The sequence below is a fragment of the Salvelinus namaycush genome, chromosome 36 (assembly GCF_016432855.1).
Source record: "Salvelinus namaycush isolate Seneca chromosome 36, SaNama_1.0, whole genome shotgun sequence".
Classification (NCBI taxonomy): domain Eukaryota; kingdom Metazoa; phylum Chordata; class Actinopteri; order Salmoniformes; family Salmonidae; genus Salvelinus; species Salvelinus namaycush.
In genome coordinates this window covers 22,446,223-22,466,163 of record NC_052342.1, presented here as the reverse complement: position 1 = coordinate 22,466,163, position 19,941 = coordinate 22,446,223, and the positions used below count along the sequence as shown (strand labels likewise).

The 19,941-nt window shown below is 42.0% G+C and overlaps 1 protein-coding gene across 1 annotated transcript; it reads left to right on the top strand.

Moving 5' to 3' along the window:
* Positions 1–3,655: 3,655 nt before the first annotated feature.
* Positions 3,656–18,079, top strand: si:ch211-63p21.8 (kelch-like protein 33). Its single transcript, XM_038975895.1, has 4 exons — positions 3,656–4,172; positions 16,185–17,124; positions 17,249–17,419; positions 17,557–18,079. Exons 1-4 carry the CDS (start codon positions 3,656–3,658, stop codon positions 18,077–18,079), a joined length of 2,151 nt encoding a protein of 716 aa, XP_038831823.1.
* The last annotated feature ends 1,862 nt before the right edge of the window (positions 18,080–19,941 follow it).

The window sequence follows — 19,941 nt, the reverse complement described above, 5'->3', positions numbered from 1 at the left end:
ATTCCTCTTCTGTCCCCATGCTGGAGACCAGGGCTTGATTACAAACTACTACGATGGCGGCAACATGTTTTGGCTGATCTTTCAGCGGGAAGAGGGTGAATGTGTCAAAGACCTTACAGGGTCCAGCACCACACGGTATGGCTCGTTATATTGTTGTGTGCATGTTTGTGTACTGAGGAACATGTAACTTGGTTCCAGAAGAAAGCCACTTTCAATGTCTTTATGTTGGGGGCTTTATGTTGCCTGGTGTAATGTGACTAACATGACTTCTCTTTAGAGTGTGTGTCATCCTACAGCACAACATGTCACCCTTTACAAAGCTCATGTTTATGTCATATTCGACATAGTGGGTTATGACACATTTGACATTGGTGATTATGTCACACAGTTCTGCCACAATTTTGAACCCTTTATAAAGTATGGCATTCGGTTATAGATGATTTGTGACACATTTATGTAGTGCTTATGAAGGCTTTATTGAGTCTTTATAAGCTGCACCTTCATTTAAAGTGGGTCCCAGACGGTCCACAGTCAGTGAATGGTTTATAGGGTGTACACTGTTACATTCCATTCCCTGGAGGCCCAGAGACCCCATATGGAATTGAAATGACCTCGGTGTAAGTAACTGATTTCTCTAGGTGTTTCACTGTTTCACTTCTGTGTTTCTGAGTAACGTATGTGACCTTTTTACAGAATATGTGTGTGTGTGTGTGTGTGTGTGTGTGTGTGTGTGTGTGTGTGTGTGTGTGTGTGTGTGTGTGTGTGTGTGTGTGTGTGTGTCAGGTTGACCTGTATTGTCCTGGAAGTAGAATTGAGCGATTGCCACTGGATGGGCCAGCTGCAAAGTCAGAAATGGCTTTATTGTAAAAGTATCCTGAAAATGTGCTTTTTGGTCTTAATCCCGGACCCAGACTAACATTAGTCCTAGATTTTAAAATATATATTTTCTCAATGGAGAATCTTCATTGAAAGTGCACTTTATTCCAGAACTTGGTTTAATCTGGGGTGGGGAAACTGGCTCCACAGTATATATTATAATTCAGAAATGTTCACAAGTTGTTCACTGTTTTGACAAGAGACAGACTGACACACATTTTCTGTTTTGACTGAGTTTTTGAAAATGTGCTTTTTGGTCTTAATCTAAGGTTAAGGTTAGGTTTAAAAACATATTTTATGACTTTGTGGCTGTGCCATTTAGTGACCACTCTGAAGAGCTGCCTCAAGTACATAAGTCATCCCCATAAATGCCAACCTACGTGTGTGTGTGCGTGCGTGTGTGTTTGCGCTCTCTGTGTGTATACGTGTGTTGTGTGTGTGTTGTGTATGTGTTTGCGCTCTATGCTGTGTTTGTGTGTGTATGTGTTTGCGCTCTAAGCTGTGTGTGTGTGATCCTTCTGACTCGTAAAGAATGTGTTGTGCCTTTCTCTTGCTCCAGAATGCATAATGGAGGAGAGGTGCCAAGGCTTTGGGATGTCTTGACATGAGAGAGGCCTTGGATTGAAGCAGCTCAAACAGGCTCCAAGTCAGGCACCAAGATGCCCAGAACAGTTCCCTTTTACAGTTCATTAAGGACGCAACACTTTATTACATACAGTACCTAAAACATGCAAGGAGACATGCATGGAGACTGTCTTTGCAACATGTGTGCTGTTATCTCTGAGACAGACATAGTCTCATCTAGGGTGCAACGTATAAGCACTTAGTATTAGCCATATGCAGAATCCCACAGTTTGACCAACTTTGGACAAACAATATTCCATTGATTTAGGACATTAATTAAATAAGTATGGTATGTCAAAATAGAGATGGGTCATTAATGTAATCCAAGATCAAGATAACATTATGGAAATGCTATCCCCAGAACCACAGCAAGAGCCATCATCAGACCAAAGCAATATGAACCACATTGATAGTGGTAATGCAATAATAATAATATATATAGTAGTATTGTAATAATATATAGTGGTATTGTAATAATATATAGTGGTATTGTAATAATACATAGTGGTATTGTACTAACATATAGTGGTATTGTAATAACATATAGTGGTAATGTTATAATATATAGTGGCAATGTTATAATATATAGTGGTATTGTAATAATATATAGTGGTAATGTTATAATATATAGTGGTATTGTAATAATATATAGTGGTAATGTCATAATATATAGTGTGTATTGTAATAATATATAGTGGTAATGTCATAATATATAGTGGTAATGTCACAATATAGTGGCGTTGCCATTCTGCCCTTGAGCAGTTAACCCCCCAACAAAAAACCTGCTCCTCTGGAACCGAAGACGTGGATGTTGATTAAGGTAGCCCCCTGCACCTCTCTGATTCAGAGGGGTTGGGATAAATGTGGAAAACACATTTCAGTTGAATGCATTCAGTTGTACAGCTGACTAGGTATCCCCTTTCCTTTCCCAGATTCCCCAGTGTTTGGCTGTGGAGGAGCAACACAATCCCTCTGACCCTCTAAGCATGCCATAACCCAACTGATCCCCTAGTCACATGCACTGGGAGGTGGCATCCAAGGTCTGGGAGAAAGAAGCCTTGGGATTCAAGGAGCTCGAACAGGCTCCAAGCTTAGAACATTCCCCTTTTTACGGTTCCAGGTTCTTGACCTTCTCTGCTTCAAGTGTATTACACAGTACAAACTACAGAGAAATGAATACAAACATAGAGCAATTATTTGAGAAAACAAGTCAGGAAATAATGAATGATGAGAAAATGTTATGGGCATACAATAAATGGAGTCAGTGTAGGTTATTGTAAGACACATCTCCATCACTAACATAAACATAAAGGTATTGCATGGTAAAATTGGGGACATACTGTTGCAACTCTGAATCCAAAAATGAAATGAAAATTGTTATTATTAGTCCCTACTGTGGGAAAACGTTGAGGGATGAGAACATGGACCAGAAACAGAGACAATTATTTATTGTTTACTTTGAGGTCTGATCTGTATGACTTCAGGGGTTTATATATAGCAGCTTGTCTGGTTGAGTGGGGATTTATAAATGGTTCTGTCAAACAGGAGTTAGAACACACAAGAAGAGGGAAGGGAAGGAGGAGACAACGTAGATACCTGACCCTGTAGAGAGTGGGGAAGAGAAAACTGCACTAAGATCACACACAGTCAGTCAGATAGCTATAGCTGAGAGCTTTTTTAGTGTGGCAACAGATTTGTGTAGTGTTTTTTATAAAATAAAATCAAATTGATATAATAGTAAGCTGTATGTGTAGGTAGGCAGTGTTGGACATTTGATGAGATAAAGACTGTTGCTGTTGGAAGCGATGGCTTTATCTGGACCATGTTTCCAGAGGGGTTTGGAGGCTCTATGGAGGCAAGATGAAGAATTTAGGGGGGATAAGCACAATATAGATCGAGATGGAGAAGAGTGTGCAGGAGAAGTGAAAGAAAAGGGTTGTGGGGATCAGGTGAACACAGAAGAAGAAGATAAAGATGATGAAACATTTAGAAGGGAGGAAAACAGTCAAATACATCTAAAGAGAGAGACAACTGAAGAAGAGGAGGATGAGCTTCAAGAAGTGAAAGAAGAGTGGACAGTGTTGGAGGGCAGAAAGGTGGAATAGAGGATGTGGATTCAATAAGGGTATACGGCAAAGACTCCTATACAAGAGAAATGTTCCAAACCCTGCAGCAGCTCAGGGACTCCTCTCTCCTCACTGACCTGACTCTGAGCACTGAGGATGGGCAGCGTCTCCACGCGCACTCCCCCGTCATGGCTGCTGTGAGCACCCTCGTACACCAGAGACTGCAAGAGAGGGATGAGGAGAACGAGAGGAGAGATGTTGACATGTATATACAGACAGAGATATCCATCAGTCTGGGTCCTGAGGTGGGGTGTGTGGGGCTGGCAGGGGTGCTGGAGTTTGCCTACACTGGAGCCTTAGCAGCTCTGAACAGACACACACTGGCCCAGATACAGACTGCAGCTACAACACTAGGGGTCCCCAGAGTTCTAGAACTCTGCAGTGAAGAGGAGGAGAAGATGAAGAAGGGAGTAGAGAAGAGGGCAGGAGAGAAGAAGATCTCTGCTGAAGAACAGATGAAGGTCAGTCTTCAGTCCATCAGAGAGCTGTGGGCAGAGAGAGTGGGCTGTGATGTGGAGCTGGAGGTTGGAGGAACGTCATTCCATGGTGAGTAGACTGAAGTCAAAATACATCACGACTATGTACTGTAGAATGATAGAGGAGACTATTTATTTATGGGGGCTCGTCCTGGATCAAGCTAAATAACCCATGCATGCTTATGATGGTAATAATGTTGTTTTTGATCAAATGTTTATTAAAAAAAATGATTTAACCTTTATTTAACCAGGTAGGTCAGTTGAGAACAAGTTCTCATTTACAACTGCGACTTGGCTAAGATAAAGCAAAGCGACACAAATAACAAACAGAGTTACACATGGAATAAACAAACGTACAGTCAATAACACAATAGAAAAAGTTTATATGCAGTGTGTGCAAATGGCGTGAGGAGGTAAGGCAATAGATAGGCCATAATAGCGAAGTAGTTACAATTTAGCAAATTAACACTGGAGTGATAGATGTGCAGATGATGAGGTGAAAGTAGAAATACTGGTGTGCAAAAGAGCAAAAATGTTAATAAAAACAATGTGGGGATGAGGTAGGTAGTTGGATGGGCTATTTACAGATGGGTTGTGTACAGCTGCAGCGATCGGTAAGCTGCTCAGATAGCTGATGCCTAAAGTTAGTGAGGGAGATATAGTCTCCAACTTCAGCAATTTTTGCAATTCGTTCCAGTCATTTGCAGCAGAGAAGTGGAAGGAACGGCGGCCAAAAGAGGTGTTGGCTTTGGGGATGACCACTGAGATATACCTGCTGGAGTGTGTGCTACGGGTGGGTGTTGTTATGGTGACCAGTGAGCTGAGATAAGGTGGAGCTTTACCTAACGAAGACTTAAAGATGACCTGGAGCCAGTGGGTCTGGCGAAGAATATGTAGCGAGGGCCAGCTGACGAGAGCACACAGGTCACAGGGGTGGGTGGTATATGGGGCTTCAGTGACAAAAAGGATGGCACTGTGATAGACTGCATCCAGTTTGCTGAGTAGAGTGTTGGAGGCTGTTTTGTAAATGACATCGCCGAAGTCGAGGATTGGTAGGATAGTCAGTTTTATGAGGGTATGTTTGGCAGCGTGAGTGAAAGAGGCTTTGTTGCGAAATAGGAAGCCGATTCTAGACTTAATTTTGTATTGGAGATGTTTAATATGAGTCTGTAAGGAGAGTTTACAGTCTAGCCAGATACCTAGGTATTTGTAGTTGTCCACATATTCTAAGTCAGAACCTTCCTGTAACGACCTCCGCCGAAGTTGGCTCACCTGCCTGTTCGGGCGGGGCTCGGCGGTCGTCGTCACCGTCCTACTAGCCGCCACCGATCCCTTTTTCGTTTGTCTGTTTGTTACGTGTGTGCATTGTAGGCTGAGGTGGATTTTCTTTTCTTACACTTGACACCCTGTGGTTTTTGGGTTGTCACGTTGTATGTCCGTGCCCTGTATTGTTGGGCTTATATTTTGTGTGTGCCTTAGTAAAGAGCACAATACCCCAGTGGAACTCTCTCTGCGTCTGATTCCTGCACCCACCTAGTCCCGCGTGACACCTCCAGAGTAGTGATGCTCGTCGGGCGGGTCCGGGCAGTGATCGGTTGAAGAGCATGCATTTAGTTTTACTAGCGTTTAAGAGCAGTTGGAGGCCAGGGAAGGAGTGTTGTAAGGCATTGAAGCTCGTTTGGAGGATTGTTAACACATTGTCCAACGAAGGGGGGGAAGTATAAAGAATGGTTCCATCTGCGTAGAGGTGGATCAAGGAATCACCCGCAGCAAGAGCGACATCGTTGAGATATACAGAGAAAAGAGTCAGGCCGATAATTAAACTCTGTGGCACCCCCATAGAGACTGCCAGAGGTCCGGACAACAGGCCCTCCGATTTGACACACTGAACTCTATCTGAGAAGTAGTTGGTGAACCAGGCGAGGCAGTCATTTGAGAAACCAAGGCTGTTGAGTCTGCCAATAAGAATATGGTGATTGACAGAGTCGAAAGCCTTGGCCAGGTCGATGAAGACGGCTGCACAGTACTGTCTTTTATCGATGGCGGTTATGATATTGTTTAGTACCTTGAAAGTGGCTGAGGTGCACCCGTGACCAACTCGGACAAAACGAAAGAGAGGTTGAACAGACTGGTAATAGGGATTGCAACAATGGCGGCGGATAATTTTAGAAAGAGAGGGTCCAGATTGTCTAGCCCAGCTCATTTGTATGTGTACAGGTTTTGCAGCTCTTTAAGAACATCTGCTATCTGGATTTGGGTGAAGGAGAAGCTGGGGAGGCTTGGGCAAGTAGCTTCTGTGCAAGTTGCTGCAGGGAGTGCGGAGCTGTTGGCCGGGGTTGGTGTAGCCAGGAGGAAAGCATGGCCAGCAATAGAGAAATGCTTCTTGAAATGCTCGATTATCGTGGATTTATCGGTTGTGACAGTGTTTACTAGCCTCAGTGGAGTGGGCAGCTGGGAGGAGGTGCTCTTATTCTCCATGGACTTTACTGTCTCCCAAAACTTTTTGGAGTTAGGCTAGCATAGCCTAGCGGGACAGGGATTTCATATAATATAATTTTCATGAAATCACAAGTCCAATACAGCAAATGAAAGATAAACATCTTGTGAATCCAGCCATCATTTCCGATTTTTAAAATGTTTTACAGCGAAAACACAATATGTATTTCTATTAGCTAACCACAATAGCCAAACACACAACCACATATTTTCACCATGTTTCCACCGCATAGGTAGCTTTCACAAAACCGACAAAATAGAGATAAAATTAGTCACTAACCAAGAAACAACTTCATCAGATGACAGTCTTATAACATGTTATACAATACATTTATGTTTTGTTCGAAAATGTGCATATTTGAGGTGTAAATCATAGTTTTACATTGCAGCCACAATCACAAATAGCACCAAAGCAGCTAGAATAATTACAGAGAGCAACGTGAAATAAAAAATACTCATCATAAAACATTTATGAAAAATACATGGTGTACAGCAAATGAAAGATAAACATCTTGTGATTCCAGCCAATATTTCCGATTTTTTAAGTGTTTTACAGCGAAAACACAATATATATTTCTATTAGCTCACTACAGTAGCCAAACACACAACGCAATTTACTCCCGGCAAAAATAGCACAAAACCGACAAAATAGAGATAAAATGAATCACTAACCTTGAACAAATCCATCAGATGACAGTCTTATAACATCATGTTATACAATACAATTATGTTTTGTTCAAAAATGTGCATATTTAGAGCTACAAATCCTGATTATACATTGTGAATACGTAGCATCGATTCACCAGAATCTCCGGAGAAATTTTGGACACTCACCTAATCTGACCAAAGAACTCATCATAAACTTTACATAAAAATACTTGTTGTATGGCAAATGAAAGATACACTGGTTCTTAATGCAACCGCTGTGTTAGATTTTTAAAAATAACTTTACCATAACATACAGCTTGCGTTATTGTGAGACAGCGCTCACCAAAACGGCGGAGAATAGGAGTCAACATTTTACACAGAAATACGAAATAACATCATAAATGTTTGCTTACTTTTGCTGAGCTTCCATCAGAATGTTGTACAGGAGTCCTTGGTCCAGAATAAATCGTTGTTTGGTTTTAGAATGTCCATTTCTTCTGTCGAATTCGCGCCACAATGCTAGCCAAGGTTGCTAACATTCCCATCCTCTCTTGACGCAAAGAACGGAAAACTCCAAAAGTCCCAATAAACGTTGAATAAACTGATATAACTCGGTTGAAAAAAACTACTTTATGATGTTATTATCATATGTATCAACTAAAATCAGAGCCGGAGATATTCGGCGTGTAAACCGAACGCTTTTCAGTAGACAGTGTCGAGCTCCGCCGCGCGCCTTCGAAGACAAAGAAAATTCCGGACCTGTCACTCCAAAGGCTCTTGTTCGGCCTCAGATCAAGCTAGACACCCCATTCCACCTTCCACTGCCTGTTGACATCTAGTGGAAGGCGTATGAAGTGCATGCATATCGATAAATAAAAGCCAGTTGAATAGGCAGGCCCTGAAACAGAGCCTCGTTTTCAGATTTTTCACTTCCTGTATGGAAGTTTGCTGCAAAATGAGTTCTGTTTTACTCACAGATATAATTCAAACAGTTTTAGAAACTTGAGTGTTTTCTATCCAATAGTAATAATAATATGCATATTGTATGATCTAGAAAAGAGTACGAGGCCGTTTAATTTGGGCACGATTTTTTCCAAAGTGAAAACAACGCCCCCCTATTGACAAGAAGTTTTAAAGAACGACAAGGCATCCTCTACTGACGGGATAAGGTCAATATCCTTCCAGGATACGCGGGCCAGGTCGATTAGAAAGGCCTGCTCGCAAGAAGTGTTTTAGGGAGCGTTTGACAGTGATGAGGTGTGGTCGTTTGACCGCGGACCCATAGCGGATGCAGTTAATGAGGCATTGATCGGTGAGATCCTGATTGAAAACAGCAGAGGTGTATTTGGAGGGCAAGTTGGTCAGGATAATATCTATGAGGGTGCCCATGTTTGCGGATTTAGGGTTGTACCTGGTGGGTTCCTTGATCATTTGTGTGAGATTGAGGGCATCTTGCTTAGATTGTAGGATGACCAGGGTGATAAGCATATCCCAGTTTAGGTCACCTAACAGAACAAACTCTGAAGATAGATGGGGGGCAGTCAATTCACATATGGTGTCCAGGGCACAGTTGAGAGCTGAGGGGGGTCTGTAACAGGCGGAAACAGTGAGAGACTTATTTCTGGAGAGATTCATTTTTCAAATTTGAAGCTCGAACTGTTTGGGCAAGACCTGGAAAGCATGACAGAACTTTGCAGGCTATCTCTGCAGTAGATTGCATCTCCTCCCCCTTTGGCAGTTCTATCTTGACGGATATTTTTGGTGGCCTTCCTAAGCCAGGATTCAGACACAGCAAGGACATCAGGGTTGGCGGATTGTGCTAAAGCAGTGAGTAAAACAAACTTAGGGAGGAGGCTGTTAACATGCATGAAACCAAGGCTTTTACGGTTACAGAAGTCAACAAATGAGAGCGCCTGGGGACACACAGGGCCTGGGTTAACCTCTACATCACCTGAGGAACAGAGGAGGAGTAGAATGAGGGTACGGCTAAAGGCTATCAAAACTGGTCGTCTACTGCGTTGGGGACAGAGAATAAAAGGAGCAGATTTCTGGAAGTGATAGGATAGATTCAGGGCATAATGTACAGACAGGGGTATGGTAGGGTGCGGGTACAGTGGAGGTAAACCTAGACATTGAGTGATGATAAGAGAGGTTGCATCTCTGGACGCACTAGTTATGCTGGGTGAGGTCACCGCATGTGTGGGGGGTGGGACAAAAGAGGTATCTGAGGCATGTTGACTGGGACTAGGGGCTCTACAGTAAACTAAAACAATGATAACTATCCTAAACAACAGTATACAAGGCATATTGACATTAGAGAGAGACATAAACCGAGGCATAAAGCAATCACAGGTGTTGATTGTGAGAGCTAGGTAAGACAACAACAGCTAATCAGCTAAGTCAACAACAGGTAAAATAGCGATGAATGGGCAGAGAGGGTCAGTTAACTACACACAGGGCCTGAGTTCGAGGCTGCGGCTGACAGATGCGGCTGACAGAACAAAATGGAGTACCGTGATTAATGAACAGTCCAGCATCCATCAGCTATGTAGCCAAGTGATCATAGGGTCCAGTGAATGGCAATAGATGAAACAGGGAAGCCGCTAGGTAGTCGTTATTACGCTAGCAAGCGGGAGACATGGAGTTCAAAACAGTTAGCAGGCCGAGGCTTGTAGAAGCTTCTTCACCGACGTCCGGCAAAGGCCGGTTGAGGGCACAACGGACGGAATTATGTCGGCAGAGCAGTCGTGGATGAACTATCTAATGTTAGCTAAATGTAGCTAAATGTAGTAATTAATACATTGACAACATTTCAATTCTGTGAATTGTCTTGTGCCAGTTTGAAATTGACACAATACCTTTAAGCAAATGTGTCAGCTAGAGATTACATGCAGGAGCTTGCAGGGATTTGTAGTCTTGCATGATGTCTACTTTTATGCTAATTATAATTTTTGAATCTGAGAGTAAATAGAGCTGAATATACTGATAAAAGTCAACTTGTATGACAGAGATTTACATGGTTATAAAAATGTCAAGCCAGGGTAAGCCTACAGTTGTGGCCAAAAGTTTTGAGAATGACACAAATATTAATTTTCACAAAGTCTGCTGCATCCGTTTGTATGATGGCAATTTGCATATACTCCAGAATGTTATGAAGAGTGATCAGATGAATTTCAATTAATTGCAAGTCCCTCTTTGCCATGCAAATGAACTGAATTCCCCCCAAAACATTTCCACTGCATTTCATCCCTGCCACAAAAGGACCAGCTGACATCATGTCAGTGATTCTCTCGTTAACACAGGTGTGAGTGTTGATGAGGACAAGGCTGGAGATCACTCTGTCATGCTGATTGAGTTTGAATAACAGACTGGAAGCTTCAAAAGGAGGGTGGTGCTTGGAATCATTGTTCTTCCTCTGTCATCCATGGTTACCTGCAAGGAAACACGTGCCGTCATCATTGCTTTGCACAAAAAGGTTTTCACAGGCAAGGATATTGCTGCCAGTAAGATTGCACCTAAATCAACCATTTATCGCATCATCAAGAACTTCAAGGAGAGCGGTTCAATTGTTGGGAAGAAGGCTTCAGGGCGCCCAATAAAGTCCAGCAAGTGCCAGGACCGTCTCCTGAAGTTGATTCAGCTGCTGGATCGGGGCACCACCAGTACAGAGCTTGCTCAGGAATGGCAGCAGGCAGGTGTGAGTGCATCTGTAAGCACAGTGAGGCGAAGACTTTTGGAGAATGGCCTGGTGTCAAGATGGGCTGCAAAGAAGCCACTTCTCTCCAGGAAAAACATCAGGGACAGACTGATATTCTGCAAAAAGGTACAGGGAATGGACTGCTGAGGACTGGGGTAAAGTCATTTTCTCTGATGAATCCCTTTTCCGATTGTTTCGGGCATCCGGAAAAAAGCTTGTCCGTAGAAGACAAGGTGAGCGCTACCATCAGTCCTGTGTCATGCCAACAGTAAAGCATCCTGAGACCATTAATGCGTGGGGTTGCTTCTCAGCCAAGGGAGTGGGCTCACTCACAATTTTGCCTAAGAACACAGCCATGAATAAAGAATGGTACCAACACATCCTCCGAGAGCAACTTCTCCCAACCATACAGGAACAGTTTGATGACGAACAATGACTTTTCCAGTATGATGGCGCAACTTGTCATAAGGCAAAAGTGGTAACTAAGTGGCTCGGGGAACAAAACATCGATATTTTGAGTCCATGGCCAGGAAACTCCCCAGACCTTAATCCCATTGAGAACTTGTGGTCAATCCTCAAGAGGTGGATGGACAAACAAAAACACACAAATTCTGACTAACTCCAAGCATTGATTATGCAAAAATGGGCTGCCATCAGTCAGGATGTGGCCCAGAAGTTAATTGACATGCCAAGGCGGATTGCAGAAGGTCTTGAAAATGAAGGGTCAACACTACAAATATTGACTCTTTGCATCAACTTCATGTAATTGTCAATAAATGCTTTTGACACTTATGAAATGCTTGTAATTGTACTTCAGTATTCCATAGTAACATCTGACAAAAATATCTAAAGACACTGAAGCAGCGAACTTTGTGGAAATTAATATTTGTGTCATTCTCAAAACTTTCGACCACGATTGTACACGAAACACAGCCCTTATTTTTAAGTGTTTCTAAAATCCCCTATGAGAAAAGTGAACAGTGGAAAAACGATTGGAAACATTTCCCTGTTTGACCGCTAGGTTTTATTGGTATTATGATACCTCCACTGTGGGGCTCTATTCTCCCGCTAGAATGAAAGATAGGTTATGCATCTTGTAGTGATCTATTCAGGGCCACAACTTTCACTGGAGACTGTGGGAAATGTCCCCCCCACATTCTGAAATTGCATTTTTATCATTGGAATGTGATACAAAACGAGGCAACGGTGTGCTTTAGGACCATGCGGACACATCCAAGCGGTCGTGTAGGCTGTTTACAGTGTTTATCCAACTGGATTTAAAAAAAATAATCATGTCCCCCCACTTCTAATTCCAATGTTGCGCCCCTGGATTTATCTAAGTGAGCGACAGGGAAACCCTGCTGGTTTGTCAGTCTGCTGTCTGTCCTGCCTCTCAGTACCTGTATTATTTTTGTGCTCTGTGGTTGGCTGTGCGTTGTGGTTGGCTGCTGTCAAATTTCTTTTCACGGAGGAGTGAATTTACACGTCTGTTGTAATGTAAGTGGTGACGATGAGTTGAAATCTACTCATGTGTTGTTTTGTGGAACATTCATTTATTTGATTTAGCGTGTTTCATAGGCCTATATAGCCAGCCACAAAGTCGGCCGCATAGGTAATTTACTGTACTTCGATTGACGACCGAACAGCTTGTGTTGATTAGTTTATAAAAGGTGTCGAACTGACTGAATAAATTGTATTGCATTGGGACAAGTAAACAAAATATCTTGTTTGTGTTTTCCTTAGATTCTAAGCCCATGTCGAGACTTTGCACTGACCGCTAAAGTGACTTGTCAGTGTAGCCTAGTGATGGGTAGGGTTGTTTGTGAATTAAGGACTCTGTATGACCAAATCTTTTAGGTGACTGGAACCGATCACATTGGTGACTTTCATTTGGCTGCCTAATTTGCATACTGGTAGGCTGCTACTGCTTTTTGGCAATTATCTGCAGATAACACAGCTAGCAATGAGGAAGCGGCCCAGAAGCGGCCCTCTGGGCCATCAGGGACCGGAATTGATTGAACCGGCACGGAATTGGGTGTCGGACTCGGCCCGGAATCAAAATTAATGACTACCCAGAATCGGCCCAAGTACATCGGGCCATTTCCGTCTACCAGAATTGATTCGAATTTGCCTGCATCTTACCAGAATCCCCCCCAGAAGCAGCCCGATGCAAATTTAAATAAAGGTATACAAAATTACCCGATATAGTCTTTTTAAACATGACTATTTTAACATTTTATACATACAAATTATACCCATCTATAAAAAAGCTATTTGTGACGGAGAAAACACCATACACCGGGTGACCGTGTCAGCGTGCATGTGCCTAGCCCGCCACAGGAGTCGCTACAGCGCAATGGGACAAGGACTTCCCTAACCCGTACGATGCTGGGACAATTGTGCATCGCCTCATGGGTCTCCCGGTCGCGGCCGGCACGGGTCTCAAACCTGAATCTGTAGAAACGTACTGCGATGCAGTGTCTTAAACCACACTTGGAAGGTTCCATCCACTAAGTTTTTAATGTTTATCAATTGCATTGCACAAAGTATCAAAAAACTAAAATACTACACAGGACTCTTAAAGAATTTCATTTAAATGTTAATTGTATTTTTTCGATCACATAAACAATGAGGAAAATATGGAAAAAATAAAGACATAATGAAATGTTAATTATATAAAGCAGCTCATGTAATCACCTGCCAGAGAGTAGCCCCAATCGGCCCGAGCCCAAAGTAATGCATTTGGGCTAGAAAGCTCCCACCGGATTCGGCCCGAGCCCCAAGTGATACATTTGGGCCAGATAACGCACACCGGAATCGGCCCGAACTCAATCCCCGCATCCTAGCCATAAGTAATACTGCCGAAGGCGGCCCAGACTCGGGCCACATGACGTCGGCAGAGTCTGACTCTCAGCCGAGTGCCCCGACTCTCAGTCGGAATCGGCCCAGATCCACTGTGCTAGCTGGGAAATGATGATAAAACATTCGCAGAAGATGTCAAATCATCACTACAGAAACAATAAGTAGTAGAGAGAGAGCCTCGTTCTGTTCCAAAATAGGATAAAAGAAAACAGATTGAATGTTATAAAAGCTAATGTCATGATACTTACATGGTATTATTAAAGGTATTGATAGAGGCCTACTGATTTGATTAAAGTGTCGACAATGGAGTGAGTAGTCAACTGCTGCTTTCTGTGTAGCAAAGTCCATACTTAACACCTGCTTCATTATTCAATCACACCTGTAGGTCTAGTCATGTTCACCTAACTTTGTATAAAGGTGTGGGTGCACAATCTGCCAGGGTGTTTCTCAACAGGGAATCCTGTCGTGGCATTTTCCTGTATTACCAAATGAGGAGAGTTACCAACCACACACCAGTCAGAGTTATACTTAAATTGCATCTTTAATTATATGAGCTTCACCATAGCCCTGTGACTCTCAGATCAATTCAGTGTCTATAATGAATTCTGAGAGTCCCTACAGTAGAATACAAAGATCTTTTATAGCCAAGATACACCCCTCTCAATTTACATGGCGAACCACAGATCTCAGGAACTCTTCACAAAGGGCCTTTTACTTGAGAAAGGAGTATCCCATAGTCAGATAGCATTAGCTATAAATTATCGTTCAGTTTGGTCTCTAAGACGAGGTTCTAATCTCGTTCCTGGTACTTCATAGTACGAAAACATTACCTCACTATCTGGAATGCTCTTTAGGCTTTATTGGCCAAAGACATCGTAAATCTTCTCTGTCAGTGCTATCTCATAGAGGCCCATCCTCAGTGGAACACTGAACACACAATAGTCGACAGATTGTATTCTGTCGAATAAAACAACCATTCTAATGCAATACAAAGATTATAATATAATCTTACAAACACTATAACATAATCTCGCAATTTTCCACGACAATCCATTTTTAACCTTTTTTCTTAATTTTTTTGCCAAAATAAACTACATTGAAATAGTCGACTAGATTTAGTTTACGCCACAGTAAATGTAATTCAAAATACTGACTAGACTTTTTTTCTGACTAGATTGCTAATCTACAGCTTTACCTCAAACTCCCCCCCACAGTGACTGATTGACAGATCTGAAACCCTACCAACTCTGTGAGTCAAAGTCATCCTGCCCCCTCGCCTGACAATCCCACCGACAGTGATTGATTGACAGGCCAAACTATTAATTAAAAATAAATGTGGTAATTTATATCTTGCAGTAAATATGACTTACATTCCAAGAGAAGAAAGGTTTCATGTAAAAAAATAAAAAAAAATTGTATCTTACTTAGAAAGTATTCCTGTCACGTTCGTCGTCTGTAGAAAGAGAGGAGGACTTTACTTTTAATAACGAAGAACACTGAATAAACTTACAAAAACAATAAAACGAACGTGAAGCTATATATAATAAGTGCAGACACAAGCAACTAATACATAGACAATCACCCACGAAATACTCAAGGAATATGGCTGCCTAAATATGGTTCCCAATCAGAGACAACGATAAACAGCTGCCTCTAATTGAGAACCAATCTAGGCAACCATAGACATATAACTACCTAGACAAGTCAAAAACCCATAGACATACAAAAACCCCTAGACATGTCAAAAACTAAACAAACCACCCCTTGTCACACCCTGACCTAACCAAAATAATAAAGAAAACAAAGAATACTAAGGTCAGGGTGTGACAATTCCTGATCATATAGGCTTCGACATTATCCAAAACAATTAACAACCCACTGAATTCATACATTTTCAGGATTTTTTTTTGCTAAGTCATTTTATTGCAGTCATTAAAGTATTCAAAATGTAGCTGTGTATTTTGGATGGAATCAAGGTATTAGAATGTACCAGAGGCCACCAAAATAGAGCTCGTGCTGCAAAAAAATTGGGGGCTATCACCGGTACTTTTCTATTTGGCTGGCTACTCCATATACTTTCGAAAAACACTGTATATAAGAATAATAGGTTGATATATAAATATTATTAGTATATTAATATATCATAACACAATAATAATCCGATTTTATAATGAGAAAGATTTAAATGAAATGTTAATTGTATATTTTTTTGTTTATTGTTGAGCACTCGTCTGTGATCAAAACAAATTGTAAGATTATGCCTTTTGTCTTACATCTGAATTCATAAGAGTCATGATAAACCCGATGTGGAAGTAGTCTACATGAGCTACCTGATGATAAGAGCAATATTCAATTTCCTCTTCTCTCTCCTGACTCAAGTCCACAGAGTGCTCCTGTCTGCCAGTAGTGACTACTTCCGGGGAATGTTCACCAGCGGGATGAAGGAATCCAAGCAGGCCTGTGTGGCCCTTCCCTTCCTGCAAGCCTCAGACCTGGAGGCCCTGATTGGCTACTCCTACAGCGGGTACCTCCCCCTCAGCTGGGGACGTGTCTTTGAGATCACCTGCATTGCCTTCCAGCTCCAGTTCCAGCCCGCCCTCTTGCTGTGCCTCGACTTCCTGAAACAAGAAATGGACGCCCACTCCTGCCTGGACGTGGCGTCCTTCGCAGAGGCTTATGGCGTAACGGAACTCCTTGAAGTGGCCAACGACTTTATTCTGAGACACTTCGAAAATGTGGCAGCCACCCCTAAATTCCAAGACCTGCCAGTCAAGAAGCTTAGAAAATACCTGAAAAGCAACTCCCTCTTTGTGCCCTCTGAGCTTGTGGTCTTCAAGGCAGTGGTGGTCTGGATCGAGGCCTGTCCCAGCGAAAGGATTAAACTCACCAAAGAGCTGATGAAGAACGTCCACTTTCCTCTCATGACATTCAAGGAGTTCAGTGAAGTTAAAACTGCAAAACTGTGGACTGAATGCAACATAAAACGTCTCTACCAGACTATGCTGGAGGACTTTCGCTCTTATCACGTTGCATCTGAGACCCCGTGCAGGGTCTACCTGCCAAAGGACAGCCTAGTCTTGGTGGGTGGAGACCAGATCTCTGCCGACTTTATCCGGCGAACCCCCAGTCGAGAACTGTGGTTTGGGAACTCTCTGAGGAACTACACAGGCGTTGTGAAGACAGTTGAGTGGAGGTTGCTGGGAGAGATGCCAAAGCCACCAAGGTTAAGTCACGAATTGGCTGTAGTCGCAGGGAAGTTGTACGTGCTCGGGGGACAGAATTATAAAGGCATGCTTGGTGTTCTAAACTCGGTCTACAGGTGAGATAAGAACTTTTGGGTTTGTATCTACTAACCAATGAGTCCATTAGGTATTCATATTTTTACATATTTATGTTTTTACATTATATTCTTCCTTCATCTCTCATTCTTTGTGTTCTTTCAGATATGATCTGCTTCAGAACCGCTGGGAGAGATTGGCCAACTTGCAGGAGAAAAGGTGTAATTTTTCTGTGGTTGTTCTGGACGAGATGATATATGCCATTGGAGGGTACATTGATCCAGAAACTAACCTGGGTAGTGTGGAGCGCTACTGTCCAAATACAGATTCCTGGAGGTAAGGTTTTTCTTTGGTAGGAATGGTAACACAGAATCACTTGCGGTAGTTAATGGTTCCATTGGAAATGGTATGTAACTTAAGCAAAACTTTGTTTCTTTGTTGCTATCTTTACCAAATGTGGCCTTCCCTGTTAGCTTTGCCCAACCCTTGGATATGACCTTGAGTTGCCATGCTGCCACATTGTTGGATGGAAAGGTCTTCATCTCAGGAGGGTTCGACTGCAGGTACCAGTGTCTGGTGTCCATGTTCCTGTACCATCCTGAGAGAGGAACAACCTACCTGGCAGAGATGAGCCAACCTCGAGCCTATCACTGCATGGAGACTTTAAACAACCATCTTTATGTGGCCGGAGGAGTCACTGTTGATGAAAACATGACGTCTATTGACCAGCTGGCCTGTGAGGTCTACGACCCTGTTAGTGACTCCTGGAGTACCCTCATGCCCCTGGCCGTCTCCCATGTTGGAGCAGCCTCTGTGGTTCTGGAGGGGAAGATCTATGTGCTGGGAGGATACTGCCAAGAGAGATACAGGGAGACCAGACTGGTGCATCGCTATGATCCCACCATCCAACGATGGGAGAATATCGGCGAGATACCCGGACCTAACACTGACATAAGAGCCTGTTTGCTCCACCTGCCCAAACACTTGAGACAATGAAACATCACTATACATCCTATAACACCACACTAAATATTATTCCATTACATGACCCACACCTCACTCCACCAGTATTCTTATACGTTAAGAATACTGAGTATACCATCCATCTAGCTAACACCAAGCTATATTTCTGTTAATATTTAGCTTCAGATCATTAATAAAATTACATATAAATGTTCTCTACTGTCTCACAGCTAACTGAACCAGCTGGCGAATTGCTAATTTTCTATAGGTAAATTCAATGTAGATGTAGAAGTTGATGGTGAAAATCAAGCTATTTAGCTAGACAGCTTTTTTGGCATCTGCTTTAGTGTCACATTCTAGGCCTTGGGTAATAAATTAACTATCATTAGCTAGTTCCAAAATTATAACCAATTGCCATAGCCAACTTATGTAATGTAACATTGATCTTACAAGCATGTATTTCAATGGATGAAGGATGTTAATATTGTTTTAACACTTTACGTAGCATGTGCCATTCTTTAATCACTATATTCACAAGGACACCAATTAAGCAACTTAAACATGTTTATTTCTCTCCATGTGCAGGCTATACGTGAATTACTATAACAAAACAGGAAGGGTATTACGATTTCAGGGTAGCTTCATGTCCTCGTGAGAAATGAGAAACTGGGAAGTGGGAAGTCATACCTCTGACATGAATGTGTTCACTTGCCTTTGAAGTGGGATAAATTATTCAACCAATAAGATTTTAGCTAGCTTGATAAACTAGCTAACATTGCTAATAATAAAGTTAGCTAGCTTGCTTAACGTTGACATATGTTACATTTGTCTACATTTGTCCAAAATCGTGTGACATAAAACATTACTTTTCTGTTCTTGCATTTATGGCAGTGTAAGTTGTTATTATATCATATATTAAGCATTAATCAGTTAAATTAGGCATTTAACTTGAACCCTGTAAGAATACTAGATCTAGCTGTCAGACAGTTTTTGTGTAAAGATATCAGAAATGCAGGGTAACTACGTAACATTTCGTGTCTCCATATGTTACAGGGTGGAAACAGTTTTCATGGGCACACAAATCCAAAATGATGTATGCGATTGCAAAACTGAATTCTTCTAACAAAAGAGTCACCTTAACTTGATACTTAAAACCTAAATCGATACTGTCATTAACATGGTTCTTCAGTAATTAAGCATTGTACTTGTTGGATGCTCATTTGGTGTCCAGCTGATTAGTTACGTTTAATCATCATCTGATCCAGGAAGGAATTATCCAAATGACAGTCAAGTGACGAACAGCTGTTGCGATAGTGCATGTGATAGAACAACTGCTGGAAGAAAGGTGTTTGCGAGAAAAGTATTTTGGTGTCTCATTCGTTATGCAGGTGAAAACATTTGTGCCTGGATCCACAGTGAATCTAATATCTCTAGCGAATTGATGTTGATCATCTGTTGTTGTCTGATTGATCTACAGCATGGTCTCATTCGATTTAACAAACAAACCATCAAGGTAATGAATTCATGTTTTCACGTTTTTGTGCCTTAGATTGGAAACCTAGTGTGCGCAATTGTATAGGATATACTATTGCTCAACACCCAACGCTCTTCCTAATAAAGGCTGCAATATGTAACTGTATGGGCAACCCGATGAAATTCACATAGAAATGGGTCATTCTCATTGAAAACAAGTCCAAGAAAAAAGTACAAAAAAATGTATGAAGTCACTAGTGTAAGTTGCTCTGGATAAGAGCTTCTGCTAAATGACTAACATGTAAATGTAAATGCAAGAAGCGGTAGATCTGTTGTATGTGTTTTATTTGGATTTAGCCTATTTTACGTTCCGTATTGTACACCAGCTTCAAACAGCTGAACCCCCATGTATCTGAGAACCC